At 36.0% G+C, this 18,153-nt stretch overlaps 1 protein-coding gene across 30 annotated transcripts in view; it reads right to left on the bottom strand.

Annotated features, from left to right (window-relative positions):
- The window catches only part of MIPOL1 (mirror-image polydactyly 1), a 210,869-nt gene that overhangs the window by 138,378 nt on the left and 54,338 nt on the right, over nucleotides 1-18,153 (bottom strand). For all 30 annotated transcript variants that reach the window (XM_068946476.1, XM_068946486.1, XM_068946495.1 and 27 more), the window contains 3 exons: nucleotides 11,900-12,095; nucleotides 9,254-9,389; nucleotides 6,821-6,926 (listed from right to left, as the gene is read on the bottom strand). In XM_068946476.1, coding sequence (XP_068802577.1) covers nucleotides 6,821-6,926; nucleotides 9,254-9,389; nucleotides 11,900-12,095 — 438 coding nt within the window. The remainder of the gene's footprint in view (nucleotides 1-6,820; nucleotides 6,927-9,253; nucleotides 9,390-11,899; nucleotides 12,096-18,153) is intronic.

Genomic DNA, 18,153 nt, shown 5'->3' with positions numbered 1-18,153 from the left:
CTTTGTAAGGTGCTTGATATTAATAGGTGTGATGAAATAATGCTTTTTGCTTTGAACTACTTGAAGACAAAGCTATCCAAGAAATACCGCAATTAAAATTTTGCTAACTGTTTTTGTTTCTAACACTAGTTATAGCGATCAGCTACTCAAAGAGAAAGACACAGTAAGTTTTTCTGTCAACAACAATGTATTGTTGCAGCATGTGAGAGCTCTGCAGTTTAAGATTTAGTATTCAGGATTAGTGGCTGCTGAACTCTAAGTGACCTGGGATTTTCTTTGGCATTGATTCTGGTACAATCAAAGTAATTTTAACAGTTACTCCCACCATTACAGTAACAAGATAGACCAATGAGATGGTATTTTTATAAAAAGGCCCATAGCATCTTAAATATTCCAGAACTGATTGAAAATACAATTATTCCAAAACCTTTTGCTGCACGATTTGACTTCTGTTTCATACAGGCATACAGCTGTAACTCTGGAGGGATGGTTGAATTCATGAGAAAATAAACAAACAAACAAATAATATTCTAAGTTTTGAAAATGTACATTATTGTAAAGGATAAGCAGAAACATGAAACAACTTGCTTGGCCAAGTCATACTTAGAATTCAAGATTCCTGTAATAAGTATCTTGTTTATCCATTGTTGCTTTCATGAAAGATCTTGTCAGCTGAAATTTAACCGTTGAGTGGTTTAACTGAAGCTGTTCAGGGATTTTTTTTGTTGTTTTTTTTCCCCCCACTTTGGATTTCTGAGGAGCAGCTAGAGGAAGGTGAGGAAGTTGGGAAAGATATGGAAAAGAGGTACAATGAATAGCTAATTTTTCATTATCATCACCCCTCCCATTCCTGTTCTTCATTGCCGGCTCCGTCTAAACACAGGAGGACTTGGAAACTATCCTTCCCATTTCCAGATGGGCCACTACTATTAGTTTTATTTAACCACATGGATATATGTTTGATCTCCTTACAGATATACAAGCATATATGTGTTAGTTATTGATTCATTTTAGAAATCAAAATCCTCTGAGACTTTTTTCTATTAGATTTAATGACTGTGTTCACAATTCTTAAATAAGAAGCCAATCTTAGAGCTAAATAAACTGAAACATAGATTCACTGCATTGCTATGAAAGTCTCTGAAATGTGTCATTAATCAGTCTCTGTGCATTTATGTTGCAAAATGTAGATAATCCCTGGAACTCTTCAAAGCCGAAGGCCCTTATGCAGCTCTCATTCAGGTTAAAGGCAAACTATCATGAGCTCCAGGGCTGACTGTTGACTTTGAAACAGTGCTGAAATGTTCTATTATGAAACAGACAACTTAAGTTCTTAGTTGTTTTTTGAAAGTTACCATCCATTTACTTTCAGTTACGACATATAACTGAAAAATAAAAGCAAAACAGTGATAAAAGAAAGCTGCTTAATAGTTTTGACCAGTCTACACCAGGAATTATAGACTACAAGTCATTTACACCTAAATGTGACTTTATAGATAAAGCATTCTGAACAAACACTGATAAAACACACTGGACTACTTTATTGCTTTGTGTTTGTTATACATATTTAGTGTGTAACATTCATCTGTGCCTACATTTCCAATGCTATTAGCAGAGTGTTTTTAATAAAAGGCTAAAATTGCTAACTGGCAGCTATGTATAAGGTTTTCTTTGTGTACTCAGATCCCAATTCAATAAAATAAATAAATAAATAGAGGGAAGAATAGGAGAGAATATTATACACAGAACCCAACCTGGTTCTTGTGAAAGCCGGTCCTTGTACAACTGTTAAGCCTCTGCTTCGAATACACTAAACACAGATGACTTCAAAATTCAAACAAAAATGCTGTTTAACTTTTCCCAGTGAATAAACTGCTGATGCCTGAATAGTTACTTTGGGGGAAGAGCTCTGCAAGCGATATTAATGTTGGATTGAAGTTTGCAAGGTTTAATTTCACAGGCAAATGAAGTTTTTGTAATTCCCCATGCAGGTGACTATTTCTGAACCTTCATTTTCCCGAATTCCCCCCACCCAACTACAAACACACACAAAAACCAAAACCTTATTTTTATCTAGCACCACAAAGAGGGGAAAAAAGGGCCAAACTTGTCATACAATATGCAGAAGATGCTGACTTGCTTTTTACCTACAGAATTCACCCCATAAACAGATCAATGATTTACATTTTGAACCTATTCCAGGCACAGCATATATTATACTACAAAGAGTTGCGTTTTGCTTTTTGACAATCCACCATTCTGACAATCTGAAGTGCTTCAAATTAAGCCATCAAAAATTAAGCCAAAAGATTCTTACTCGCCCCCATCTCCAAAACTGTATTATTTTTCCTGTCCTTTAGATGGATCATCTACCTTCCCATACAGAGGATTCAAATCCTATAGTTATTTTACAAATTTTGCCATTTATCAGGACATATTTTGTAAAAATTTTTAGACAGTAGATTTTTATAATGAAACATTATGTAGGACAAAAACCCTAAGAATTATGTAGACATACAAATGAATTATACACAGAAAACTAAGTTAGTGAAAGTATATGCATTAGCTATTTAAACTGTAAATTATCATTCATATTTACGTTTATAAACACAAGAGTTGGAAAGTATTGAGTTCTTCTGGCTAAAGCCCAATATTGGCCTTATTTCAGTTTAATTGGAAGAGGATCTTGAATTCATCTTCTCCATGAGATACCAGGAACCTGGATTTCTGTTTGTACCAAAGGTTAATAAGAAATGTGTCTGCAAAAGTCAAACAGCATTAAATACCAAAAATGATTATTATTCCACAGGAGTTGTTCTGCCATTCATAATCTCTCCATGCTCCAACCTTCCACAGCTAATCTTTAATGGATGACATGCAAGAAAGAAAAATAACATCTAAAAAGGGACTCTAAAGTGAGCTTTTAAAAAAAATGGAAATAACTTTTCCTTTGCACTGGAAGTTATTGCCACCCACAGTTAATTACTGGTAAGATTACTTACTTCCTCTTGCTTTATGGGATGTTAAATCAAACTTTAACTCCGAGCTAACAGCCACTTGTATATTTGTTTTCATTTTTGCTACTCAAACTATTGCATATGCAGTCAGTATTTATTTTTCAAGTTAATTCAGGAAACTTTAAATAACGTTCATGAACAGCTCCATACCACATTTGAGAATTCAAAAATGTCAAAAATGTTAATATCCCATGTTCTTGCAGGACCAGACTGGAAAAAAGTACTTCATTGTAGTTTTACTGCTGAGAGACCAAAAGCTGTACAATGGGTACAAAAGTATTAGAAACACTACTTTCCCTTTTTTCCATCCCACACTTCCTGTCATTACCCTGGTCTTTCAGGGAGTATCTGTAGTATGCTAACTCACTTCTCAGCCAAGTGCAACACCTAACTGACCTAGCAGACCTGGAACCAATCTACTTCCTGCTAAATTAATTCTGACTAAAAATTTTGAAGGAAAATCATTCTTTGTCCCAATATACTGCAGTGTGATAGCAACTCAGATATACTAACAGCTGAGGCTCTGCTGTCATGTATGGTGTATTTGTTACTGTAATGCCAGTAGTCACTGCCATAAGTTCAGGGCCCTGGTATTTTTCCCAAGACTACATGAATACGCTCTGCAACTGTCACCTATACACAACCAGCTGTTTTCCTCTGAAAACTTCTATATACCCCTGTATAATTCTTCTTTTAGGTAAAAATCAAGTTATTTATTATGTCTGCCCAAACCGAAATCTGTTCTCTTCGCTGGCCCTTTTGAAGACTGACTCCTTTGCAATGCTTACACCCTTACTTTCCAGTTTGTCTTCAGAGCATGTGTGTTCCTTCTCCTTTTCCTCTCACACACAGGAGGAGAGGGAGAGACTCCCTTCTCTGTTCAGCATCTGAAATTTCTCCTTTGCAGTCCAACATTTCAAGATTTATTTTTCCATTCTTCACACTGTGTTCACATGAGGGGTTCCCTTTTTTCTCTACGTTACCCTCGCCTCAGTTCTTTTATGATGTGCTCTTCCCTTGATTTCCTCAGTGTTGTCTCCTCCACTCTTCTTCCTCTCTTCACAATGGGAAGTGAAACTAACGGTGCCCTCTGACATTGGCTTATATAAGAGAAAATTTAATAGAAGAACATGAAGAAACAGCAGGATATGTAGCATGTGGCAACTGTGATCATTAACAATAACCTCTAATGGCTAAGAGCCTGCAACTAGAACTGCACATTTGTTCTTTTTCCTAGCTCTAATTACCTGATACGGAGACAGGAACCGAAAGCAGTGCTAAAACTCATTTTTTCAGGTTAGTATAAAGGAAATATAAAGACTATCTGAAAATAAGTTTTTTAATACACATATTACTAAACACCTTCTTCCATCATGTCTTTCTTTTGCCTTTATCTTTACTTGTTTTTATTCTCTCATGATTCATTTCTGAAACTTGTACTTTTCCTCTTCATCTCTTTCCCTGAACAAAGTAAAAATAATAAAACGACAAGCTCTGGTTATTTGCTGTCGAAGACTGTGGCAGTTTCAATTTTAAAATGGCCTCTCCTCTTTTGCCCCAGGGCTTGCTTATGTAAAACCTAGCAGTTAGAGGGTTACATTTTAAAATAGAATTGTAATATCCCTCCAAGTAGATAACATTTTTATGGTGTACCTTTCTGATGTTTTTTACAATATAATTTTGTGCAGTCATTTTCTTATCATGAAGTCAGTACTAAGTAATAATAAAAATGCAAACACCCATATTTACAAGCTTCACTCTACCATGTGTTATACACCGCAGTAATTAAACATTAACTAGCATCATGAAATCATAGCAGCATGTGTTCTCCTTTCCTCAAAAGACTTAATACAAGGGGGAGAGATTTTCCTTAAATACACTGCATCCTCCTGGTTGTCCATCAGAACTGTCCCCAAGGCTTTTATGACAGAGATGCACAGATCTCCACAAATTCAGTGTGGTACACATCATTCCAGATTTCAGAACGTTTATTCAAACTTTTTAAGATCCTTAGAACTGTAAAACAGGAAGCAAAAAAATCATGAGATATTAACGATACTTCCTTTTTGTGAACAACTTAAAGAGTAAGGAGCCTGTTACCCCTTCTCCCAGCTTTTAAAGGATTTTGTACATCCTGAACTAGTAAATGTTGGGAAAAAAAGGCATTGTTTATTTGAAAGGTCACCCTTACTAGGCTTTCAAACTCTGATTAAAATTTGGCTTACTCTTTTTTTTTTTTTTTAATGGAATAACTGTGTTAACTATCCATATCCATATTCAAGCCATATTATTTTGGAGAGATTATTATGCTTAGGACCTAACTAGGAAGTTTAAATGATAACATGGGAGAAAACAATTTATTAACTTGTACTTCAGTCCTATCCGTAAAAAAGAAACCAGAGAGTATTTTGACACACATTTCGTATTTCTTTCCAGGTTTTAACAAGCAATGAACACCTTAACCGAATACAACATTCCTGTAATATACACATAGAAGTAAAACACTGTGCAAACATCCAAGAACAAACACACATCTTGGAATGCAACCCAAACAATTTGCATAGAAGTTCAGCTGCTGGATAATCAAGATGTAACTACGATATGCAATGCAGATCTTTTTTTCTAAACATGCAGAAAATAGCTTATGTATGTAAAAGAAAATAAGAAAAAATTATGCCTATATTTCACCTACATTTATTTCATAGTATTTAGTTTCTCCTTTCCCTTTTTCCAACACACAAAATCCAGGAACCCTCTCCTCCATCCATAACACACAGAGAATATTAAACTCCTGAGAATATAGTGCTAAGCAGAAAGCCAACCATCTGTTTCTTCAGCTAGAGAGCTTATTTTCTGCTCTGCTTTTCTAATGATAGTTACTCCTCCTTTCAGTACCAATATTTTGGGGATAGGTATTGGTCCTATGTCCTATACGAGTCCTGTTACATGAAGCGTGCGGTCTAAGAGGACATAATTTTACCTAGCTCATACTTTATTTAGTTATGAACAAACCATACCATGAATTTATAAAAGCGTTCCGGTTAACTTTTTTGAAACACTTCGAGGAAAACCTGAGAATATTTTTCATCCACTAGATACACTGTATACACAATCACTTCCTAATAATAAAAATATTGGTTTAGAAAGAGACTTCTGAAACTGCAGAATACAAACTCTTTCCGTTCTTATATTTCTACCCAAAGAACATTTAACGACAAATAAAAGCATGTATTCATTTTCAACTATAAACTTAATGCCTTTCATTTTGGGAATCTGTATAATTCTCTAGAGACATATTATCAACAGATGAAAATTCATTAACCATCAGAAGACGAGATTTTTCAAGAAAAGTGCAGGTCTCCAGTTGAGGCGAATGTGTGACTATCTCCATACACAGGGAGGGGGTAGTATTGCTCTGAAAGAGCTAAAACAATAAGTGGTATTTGAACTGCTGGTTGAAAGGTAGAGGCACTGGTAATCATTATTTCCCCTTGTTTGTTCAGGACCTTCCAACAAAACAAACAACCTTTTTGTGATTGGATTGACATGGTGTTAACAATGCATTTAATGCCCAAATCAGTTTGAATACAGGTAAAGCTCTTGCTAATACCAGTACCAGGATGTTAAAGCCACCTATTTTCTAAGCAACTCTAAACAGCCACACATTTAAAAAAAAAAAAAAAAAAAAGTCAAACCTTCCCTCCTTTAGCAAATATCGCTAACATTCACTAGGCCACGTCATATAGCAACCGTGGGTACCGTATGAGCCATACAGCCATCTGTTAAATGCTTGCCTACTGTACCTGCAATCTTTTCTGCAATCTTAGCTTCTGTAGCTCTCTCTTGCAGTTCTAAGTCCAGTTTTATTGTCTTCATCTCCTTGTCCTTTTCAGACAGCTTATCTTGAAGCTGAATTGAACAAATGGACAATAAGATTCTTATCAGACAGAAACAGTCAACTACTTCTTTAAATCACAACAAAATATTAAGTAACAGCTCTCCTCCCCCCAAAATACAAACAGTAAGAATACAACAGCAGTTCAGTTAATTATATTTATATATTTAAAGGAGAAACGCGAAATACATATTTTTTTAAATCAATTGCTTTATATGGTTCTGTGAGACAAGCAGAAATTTGTGTCAGCATTTTTATTTGGGATTATCTTCAGATATCACTACCTCTGGTCATTCTTATTAAGGAAGTTCAGAATTATATGGAAGAAACGATTCACCCTGTTCCTTAAGTGGTGTCTGCATGAACTGCCTATTTCTTACTAAGAATACTGACATCACAATCTGAAGAGACTGGGGTGTAAATGAATCATTTTCCCTGTGCCTTGTCAAAGAGAAGGACGATGTTATTTCACCTGTTGATGCCGTTATCTTACTTGGGAATTCACTGAATCTGTTCTTGCATGGATATCTGTGTTTTTCATCGAATATTCAATGAAACTTCATGGAAAGATTAGAATTTTCCTTTGATTAGGCACATGCAACTGTTACTGATGCTAGAATCATCGCGGTGTTCAAGTAGGACAGTATTTTCCTCCCCTCAACAAGGAGGGCATATTATTATATGGATCACATGTATAGAAGCATGAGCTCCAGATTCCATTCATGCAATACTGGCCTTTGTTTTGGTTTTTACTTCAACAGCTGAAAAAGTTGTCATGAACTGCTTGGCCATCTCAGATGGAATGTTTAATGAAACAGATAAAGTACACTCTTGAAAGCAAGTTTCAAACTACTCAAAGTTTCATCATTTAAATCATACCATTTTATTAGAAATCATTATACTAGAAAAGCTGAAGCCTTGTCTTCATTATATGAAAAGGACTAGAGAGACAAGAGCGTAGCAGAAGCTAAACATATTCAAATGGCACTCATAAAATACAAACTGAGTGTGCTTCTGGTAAAAAGCTGACTTCAGAACCAAGTACGACCTCAGCATCAGAAACTCAAATTTCAGAGCGTAAAAATCTCAGAGAGATTACTCTGTAAAAATCAGAAGGCTGACAGAGTTAAATCAAAGCAGTTATTGAGAAGATAGGCTACTTTCAACTGAATACAGGATGGACTAAGACATCCTAACACAGCAGAAATAGGCAAAAATAGATATACTTTTATTTCTAGTATGATGCTAAACTAAATGTGAAATAAAGTGCAAAGGAGATGGAAAACAGATATTAAAGCCTGGCATTAAAAAACGCGTTGTAGTTTAAATGAATAGAGGATTTCTGGGACACAGGTGACAAAATATGGATCACTATGATAAGGAAGGAACTGCAAGATAGAAATTAGCCACCTGAACTGTAACAACAAGTCTGACCAAAAAAGGGAAATAAAATAGGGTTAAGACATCAAATTTGTGAACGCCTATACACTGCAACTTCTTATACTAAACCATATAACCATAACTTTATATACTGAGTTGTCTCACTGTTTGCCATCACAGTTCATTATGTTTTCAGGACCAGGCCTCAGAGGAGTTTGCTATTTCTTACAAGCAACAAGCAAGTAATAAAATAGTAGGCTTTCCTCTCTTAACAAGCATTTAATACCATGTCCTGAGATTTCATTCACCTCTAAGCACTAATGGGTTGCGTCTTTCTGATTATGCTCTGAAAACACTATATTAAATTAAAGTAAAATGGCTCTTTTGTCAAAATATATGAACAACGTACAATTTTGTGATGAACTATCATTGTTTTTGTGTTTCGGCTTATGTGAATTACCGATTTGGATAGCTTTGTAACATGAATAGGATTCCAGTCATTACAAATTATTATTTTCTTGTAAATATATTTATTGTGCTATGCAACTATTTTACTGTAGATTTTGATCCAAAAGCTTTTTCAAGCCAATGAAAACCGTTCCATTAATTTCAGTAAGTTCACCATTTGTAAACCATTTCTGCTTTCTTCAGAGGTATTATGGAAAAATCAGTACCCTCTAAAAGAATGGTTTTAAAGTGATTTGCCAGTGATTCACTTGTTTTTCATCTGTGATGCAGGAATTGATGTCACTGATTAAAAAGGTCAAAGGGTAGGATGAAAGAGTTTTTACTTCCACAGAAGTAGTTGTTAAACAAATACTACGAATCCAAAATGCCAAGAAAGCTATTGATTAGTGCACTAAAATAAATAACAAAACTGAATTAGGAATACTTTAAAATGTAAGTTTTGTAAGACAACCATAAAAAAGCAAATATTGTGACCTGAATATCTCAATTGTACCTTTGCATTTTTGGCCCTTAGAGTGTCCAATTCTTTTAAAAGGAATGCAGTTTCTGTCTTTCCACCTAAGTCTGCAGCATCTTTCCATGAAGACAGAAAGTCAGGGAGTATCCTGTCACCCTTTCTTTCTACAGAGCTGTTTTTAGGATGAGAAAAAAAGAAAAAAAAAAAAGAAAAGAAAAGAAAGAAGAGAAAGGAAAAAGTTTATTTTCTTCCTAAATGAAAAACACAATTAATTTACAAAATATGTTTAAAATCTATAATTCTGAAATAATCTGTAAATCTGAAATAGTTAACATATGTACTACAATGTTAAGGTATAAAACAGATTAATATAAAATAAATTTGGCTATGAAGCCTAGAAACAGAGACTGTTTAAAGGAAACAAATATTAAAAACCTGGGTTTACCCTAGAACCACAATGTAATGAAACAGTTAGGGATCAAAGAGATGCTCAAGTGCCTTTGCTCGGAAGAAAGAAAAAATTGTTTGGAAAAAAAAAAAATCAAATTCTTCAGGAAAATGGACAACTCAACATGAAATGAGAATTGTAGAAAACTCTAATATTTTTGACCTCGAAAAGTCCTTACTGTATACCATCCACAGAGGTTTAAGATTATTTGTTTAGCTATAGACAAGGGAAAATCCCTTGCAAGGGATTCCAGAGCCTTCAAAGCCTATTTCATCTTTGCTCTGTCTGGCAAATTCTTCCTTTTGCAAGGAAGAAGGATGGATTTAGCTATTGAAACTTTGTTACAAAGATCTTGCTATTAATGGATACACTGACTGTTGTGCTGGCAACAAGTGTGAGATCCCTTCCTGACTAAAAAATGAATTTACTAATCTAAGAAAATGACATTAAAATGCAAATGCAAGCTTCATCAGTAACCATATAATCATAGCCACACAAATTCTATCTTAATAAAAAAATTATACAATCTCACTTCTAAGATAAAAGCAAAGTAAGTAGATTCACAGATTAGAGGCAAGTATCAGTCTTAAGAAGTAGCCACAGAAAAATTATACCTTCTGAACTTCTATTTCAACTAAATGCATTACTTTCTTTATGCTACCTGCATGTATAATTCACATTTTCAGGAGAGAAAACAAGAAAAATAAGGGGAAAAAAGAAAAGCTATCTGCTGATCCAGAGTCATTGCCTAATTATTTAGCTCCTCCTTTCTCCCATCAGATCCCTTTTCTCTATGGCACACACAGGCTCTTTAAGAAAGAGCTCCAGATCTGCACTATGGGCCAACTATGGTGTAACCTAAGGCATGTTAAGTGAGGACTGGAGGGAGAGTCACACCAAAAAAGTACTTGCTTACTGTATTAAACTACCATGCGGTGGTGGAAGGGTGCTTAAGCTGCTTGTCTTTATTTGGAAGATCCTTAAAAGCCTATTTCATTTTTGCTCTGCCTGGCATATTTCATTCAGCACCATTGCAGACAGTAAGTGAGAGATGTCTCTGGAGACTACTGTCCAGTAATTACAAATTTCAAACTCTCTGTGCTTTCTCATGGTCAGAGGTGATTCCTGTAAACAACCTTGAACCTACCTCATCACCACCTTTAGTTCTTCCTTAACTTTTTTTCTTACTGATGTCTAAGAGAAAGCTTGACAAGTCATGTTGATCGTGCACTAAGACCATCACCTAAAATGCTAACCAGAAACCCAGTGTTTTCTGGGTCTGTCTGCATCAAGATATTTTCTCATATCATGATCATACATTAACTATTTTGGGAAGGGCAGCTTTTCTTTTCTGAGTTTATATAGTACCTATCACAATGAGATCTTGGCCTATAATTTTGGGATTCTACATGCAATATTTGTGCAGATGAGACGGTTCAACATGCTGACAGCTGTAGGAGGTTAATCTCAGTATTTAAGACCAGCCTGACTGCCAGTATGAGCAGCAATAGTGGCAGAGCAACAGCCCTTGGCATGCACACACATTTCTTAAGATTGCAACAGAGGGTCATAGCTCAGAAGAGACATTAATGACAACATACAGTTGTTAATTATCAAGAATAAAATCTTCAGATTTCATTTTATACTCTTCTACCATACCTGCCCTTCCCTAGAATCCTGTCACAGACTCTGCCTATGAAACATTACAGTTCCTAATCCTCACTCTTCAAAATTCATCTTGATTTCACCATTTTCTCCTCCTGCTTCCTAGTTTGCACCAGCTACTCATTCAGTATACTTCTAGTACACTGTACTTGTGGTGTAAAGCCACAGGTACCACTGGACTTTTGGATCTTCTTCTCTAATGCTGTTTAATATGCATTTTAAAAAAATTATCTGGAGAGATCACAACTCATTGAAATACCTGCAGTGTGTCAGATATGCTTACCATGGCCATTACCATCATCATATTTTCTATCAGTGCTCAAGAAGGCATTGGTGAAATTCTGCATTCCATAAGGAAAGAAAGTCACGTACAGTCACGACAGTGTTCCATAAATTACCTACTAGCACACAATGTTTACACAAATGAGGATTTCCTAGTCTAAGGAGAAAGTTGACCTATTCATCCTCAGCTGGGAACCTAACTTCCACATTTTTATCCAGAAATCCATAGGTATATCTTCCATATTGTGAAACAAGAAAAAAAAAATATATAGGGATTTTGTATTTACCTTGATTCCTCTGGACTGGAATTATAATCACCACATGCATTTGGGGATCCTCCACTTAGGCTGGTTACTGGCAAATCTGAAAGTTTCAGGGTTTCAGCTTCTGCCTGGATGAAAAATTCTGGTTTTTTTGAATAATATTGTTGAAACTGAAATTCAGCACAAAAGTCTTCTCTTTTCTGTTCCAGAATATGTATTTCTAATTGGAAATAGAGACATATTTGTTTTTCAATTGTAGAAAGTACAAACTTCAAATTTTTCATTCTTAAAATAGCCTCCTATACTCTTATTTGTAGCAGAAGGGAGAGAGAACTTTTGTTTCAGATTCACAGCTTCCTCATCCCACTGAGGAGTGACAGCTGTGTAAGCTAAAGAGCTCACTTAGGAGTTACTACCTATATATTGGATTTTTCTTATGCAAAACTGAAAAAATTTATCACCATTTCCTATTCCCTCTTCTCCATCACTGACTGGTTAATAAAACACTGGCCCTTACAGAACATCTACAAATCTTTTGTAAAAATTATCTCTACTCTTGTGTAACACAATGAATTTCTGTTGTCATCAGGTGACAGGTTGTAAAACACTCTCATTTACATTGAGGTCTTTTTATACTCCTTTTGTTGCCAAAGTAAACTTGAAGTAAGCTCTAAATAGTGACAACAACTTTAAGGTCCTATCTCTCACGCCTGAACAGTGTAAGCTACAGGCTCATATAGTTAAACAACTTGGAAAATGCAAAGCATAAATCGTGTGAAAGGGAAAAATTATCTGGTTAAAACGTTGAGTGTGATAGGCCTTCTCCTAAGCTTGGCTACCAGGCATTTTTAGGACATATTTCTGATACTGAGGTATTAAAATGAAAGATACATTACATACCATGAACACTCTTTCATAAAGTAATAACAAATAAGTTTTAGCTACAGAAATACATTAGAAAACAAGATGGAAGAAGTCTAAAAAACCTGCAGAGGGAAAAAAGCTCATACATTCTTCATTCTTTCATTCAGATTAGTAGAGAACATTAACACTGGAGTTTTTACCACTTTAGTAAAGTTAGCATTTTCAAACACTTGGGATAAATTACATTCTGCACATTCTTTGATCCAATTTATTACTTCCTTCTACAAAGTAATACAAGAAATTATCCATGCACTTGTACCTGGCTACAAATACCTGGAAAATACACATTCATCAAAATCAATGTATCATGCTGCACATAAGACAGAAAAGCCCATACTCTAAGCAAAAAAACCTCAAACTGTCTCTAATAACTGTTAAAATTGATGAGATTCTTCCTTTCTTGATGAAGGAATGGCAGAGACAACTGCACACACCTCCTTGTCCGGAGAGTACAGAGAGAGAACTTCTTGTTGATTGGCTGGAGCAGGTTTAATAAGTTCCTACACAAAGCTGTTTGTTATTCGCTAGAGGAAAATGTGTTGGATCCGTAGCTCAGAGCTATTAGTCATCTAAGTTCTCCTCATCTACCTCAGCAAGTTCTCCTCATCTACCTCAGCACAAATCCACTCAGATCTGCTCTCATTGCTCCTCTAAACTATAATCACTCATTTTTGTACTAAAGAAACAATCAGTGAACAGTTTATCAAAATCTGTTTCTGAATAGTAATAAACGTATGGGGACTATAACTTGTTAAAACATTTGTCAGAAGCACAGCTTCTAGTACTTGGATTGAAATGCATTCCTCAAATCAGACCATTCCATAGCTAATGCAGAAATTATTCATAGCCACCTTGATTCTTTGAGCAAGTGTATGCTGTGTTCATTAGCTTCTACCCTGCAGATTTTTGAGCAAAGACTCCTTCAAAGCCCTGTTACACTTAACGAGGTGAATTCAACCTCTTGCTCCTCCTTACAAGGGTATAGCAAGGGTGATCTCTAAAAGAACAGGCATTAAAACATTCACTACATATACTCTAAGAACCTAACCCAACTTGGGAGTGGCAACATATACAGGGAAAATTCTGAACCTTCTCCAGTTAGTGCTATCTGAAAACTAAGCTGGTCTGAATTTCAGTACTTTCAAAGCCTTTTCTAGGGATGCATACACTTGGTCTAGACGTGCTTCCCATTTCATTCATATTATAAAGAACTGTCAAGCAAATGCACCATCTTGTCCATTTCTCCTATTTCAGATACACTGAGTTGTGTCTATAGAGTGCCGCAAATTACACTCTTACACGTTGAAGGGAAAGTGCATCACTGCACTTGCCATACAGCTTTTCTTCCCCTTCTTCTGTAGGGCACCAACATTTTCTATAAACGATATATATTTGAAGTGTTTCAGGTAAGGTAGGTTGCATTCTGTGAAGAAATTCAAGCCCCACACTCTGTTGCACCTGTGTCTATTACCACGAAACTTTGTTCCTAGTCTAGCACTGTATTTCTATACTCTCCTTAGGCCTACACTATATGGTAGGAGTTGGGGGAAAGGTTTCCTACCCCAGAACACTAAAAAGATTAGATGACATTAGTTACCAAAGCTACAGGTGGACAAATCAAAACAAGTGATTCTACCCCTTCAACTAGGGGTGAATCAGCTCCAGGTGAATCAACTGCATAGGTTTTCCCCTTTTCACATTTCCTAGTTTTCAGATTTGCTACTTTTAGAGTTAAGAGCATAAAAAGATTGGGGGAGAGGGAAGAGGGTTTCTCCCTCTCATCCCCCACCCCCTCTTTTAAAATAGATTGAAGAAACCTATCTGCTTAGGGCATTTGCAGGTGAAGTCCTGCCTAAATCCTTAGCCTAGGTTAAGATTTGGAATTTTTATGCCTTCCTTCAGTCATAAGTGAAGCTATCTAAAACACCCCTGAATTTAGCATGCGAACAGACCTGTGATGGTATTTATTGCTTATTGCTGCTAATAATGCTTTTCTAAGTAACTAGCATTGGCAGGATATTTCTCCATCTACATTCAATTCTCTCAAGCACATAGGTGCTTGCACCACAGCAAGCCTGTAAGTGCCATTCCTGCAAACACTGAGGATCTGTTTCCCATCTACCAGCTTTTGTAAGATAGAGAAGATGGCAGCCTCCTCCATTCAGAATTGGAAGTACTCTGTCCAATGACATTAAGATTAGAGTTTTTGCTTAATAGAGCTACAATGCTTTTTTTTTTTTCCAACATATTAAATCTGTCTGTATCCTCACTTGTGTGCACCTGAAGTAGAAGGCTTTAAGGAAGACTTTTTGAATTCTGTCAGGTCAACGTGTGTAGTGAATTTTTATCATTACTTTTGAATCATTTTAGTCCCCAAACAGCCCATGACCTACAGTGCACACTCCCCCCAGCCCAAGTAATTTAGGCCTTGGTGCATGGTAGTTTCTTGCTTTGCTATTAAACTAAGTAGCAGTGTTAATCAATATACCTGAGTGCATTTCTTCATGGCTCCTACAAATTGTATTGTGCACTAATTACTGATGCTGCAGAAACACACTGGGGAGTAAGTAGCATTTGCAATAATCAGGCTGCATATAGAGCATCAGAAAAAGGGTACAACAGCCTTGCAAGCATTGGAAAAAAAAAGCTGTAATTTTCATTACGTGATATTACCACCATTGATTCTGGTTCTTGAGTATGCTAACTTATTTTCCACATAAAAATAGAACAAGTTCAGTAGCCCCAGATTAATATTTCACCACAGGGAGAAGCTAAACAGCTGATCTTCTGTTTTATGTATTTATCTTGAATGAATAGCTCATTCACATTGAGGAAAGAAAGGCAAATGTTAGGAAGAAGGAATATAAAGACAGTAGAATTAAGGCTGGGAATTGATTTTGAGGAAAGTAGGGGGAAGCTAATGCTGTAATGGCTTGGAAATAGTAAAGGCAGAAGAGAATTTAATGTCGTCAATCTGGGAGTGGTTACAAATTCAAGTAAAAATATGAACTTATTTATACATAAATTATTCCTTTCCCCTTCACTTATATTGTTTTTGTCCCTTTCAAAGTGTTTGTGTCACTCTTCTTTTGTGTTCAAAAGTACCTAACACATCTTTGAGGTTACCAGTATTTTTCCCATCTTCTTTGAAGAGAGGATAGGCACTAAGAGCAGGGAAAACAGAGCACTGGTGAATCCTGTACCCGCACTGACAATATGAAAAAGAGTATTGAAGATGCAAGCACACAGCAGATTCAGATTCACCTGGAAGGCTAAGGAGGCAGTAGTTTCCCTTGTGTATCATTCAGGATATTCAGCAGTCCTGTCATTCAGCAGAAGCTGGGAAGATACCTCCTTTCCCCTGTTTTTAGCCAGGCAGCCTCTAGCTCTGCAGTTTTTCAGCACCCCACCAGCCAAACTGTGCTGGTTACCTCAGAGGTTTGCAGGGGATCTCTGAGGAACAACAACAAAGGAAGAAAAATAAACTGAACACCCACGCAGCACCGCAAAGTACATGGCTGACTACCAGATCTGCCTGCAGATGATTATGGGGACATTAGAAACTCTTGCCAGTGCTCCAAACCAACTTCAAGCCAAAGCAGTGTAACAAAAGTTACTGCTCATTAGCTATAGCCTCCTAGTGCTTATTTTAAGCTGCTTTGTAGAAAAGATGGACATTCTCATCTGCCTGCAAAAGTCAGCATGAATATACCCATAGAGGAGCAGGAGTAAGAGGCAGAATAGGAAAACAGAGCAAAACCAGGAAGGAAAAGAATGAACCATACGCGTTCTGGGAGCATGAGCAAAGCTGACTGTAAAGTCAGTGGCTTACCCTTCTTATACGATCACTCTCAGATTAAAAGTTTTGAAAAAAAAATCAAAATCAAAACATTGTTCCACATTTAAGGAAATAATTGCAATCTCAATTATCAAAAGTCCCCCAAACTCATTGGCTAACAAAATCTAATCGACTGTTAATTACGTATTTTTTCTTCTCAGTTTAAAGAGCAATGTAGCGTCAATCTCGATGTGGTTCCCTCTGTACAAGATGAAAAATGTGAAATTCAAACACAGAGGGAACGTTTATTTTCCAATAAAAACTATCAAAGAAAAGAGCTACTCTGCCCTTACCCCAAGATAATCTATTCCCATTGCGATAAAAGCACACAGTTATTATGGTTTAAAGATATGTCTTCTCATCTCGAGCTAAAAGCCACACGTCTATGAACTTCCTGCACTAAACATCACGTGACAAAGCATGACCTGAGAACTTCATCTTTTTATTTATGCTAAACTAATGGGTCTTCTTTATTATTGACTTTCAAGTAATTTAAGTTTTCTGTAGCTAAATATTAAAGTAAAATCTCACATAAATTTCTGAAAAGATAAATTTGGGGGACAGGTTTGTATGACAATACACGCACATCTGCAAAAGTTCTAATAAGCTGTTAGTATAAGACAACTGGTGCATTAACAGCAAGCAATCTCTAATAGCTTCATGTGAAAGATGGACTATAGAATCGTCTTAAGTTCATAACATCTAATACCACTAGACTTAAATTCTATTTTATAAACAATAAATATAGAATTTATGTTTATGTCTAATGTAAGTCTGATAGAAGACTTGAACCTGATAACCACTAACTTTTGAAGCTATGTAAGTGAAATTAGTACTACAGTTGAATATTCCTTTATGAGCTGAAAATGACTACTCAGCATTTTTGTCAAAGACAAACATTCATTCAGCCATATAACTACTGGAACTTCTACCAAACAGAGTATCTGTGAAAGACTAAGATTGCTCAACAGCTCACCCCTTACTGAATGATTAAAAGGCATAACTCCTGAAAATGAATGGGAAAGTAAAATTAAAGGATTTTATAGGCATAAATATGCAAAGAAAGAAAATGAGGCTAGAATTTGATCCTATTGCCTGGCATAAGTGGAAAGAAGACGGCTGGTTTAGGATTTATACATTTTCACTGTGCCTATTATTTCCTTCTTCATGCAACAGAATAGTTACATGCATACCTCAAAGAGTATTTACTATTTTCAACTTTCTCTACCAGAATTGATATACACTTTTCTCACCATTTCACCCTTTTCTACATCTTCAAACAAGCTTTCAAAGTTAATCCCAAGAAAAGATCCTATACAGAATTTTCAAGAAGAAAGTAATTTCTATTTCTCTCTGAAAAACTAATTATGACTGCCCACTACAGAAAGTGCAAAGCCAATACATATTTTCTCCAATAAAGGAGCAGCTCTATTCATCTTAGGACGTACAAGAGATTTACTTCAGTTGCCAGTTACTTGGGCCCTTCAAGGTAGCATAATGTAGTGTACCAACAACC

This window comes from Struthio camelus, chromosome 5 (genome assembly GCF_040807025.1).
Source record: "Struthio camelus isolate bStrCam1 chromosome 5, bStrCam1.hap1, whole genome shotgun sequence".
Classification (NCBI taxonomy): Eukaryota; Metazoa; Chordata; class Aves; order Struthioniformes; family Struthionidae; genus Struthio; species Struthio camelus.
This window is presented reverse-complemented; position numbering and strand designations above follow the sequence as displayed.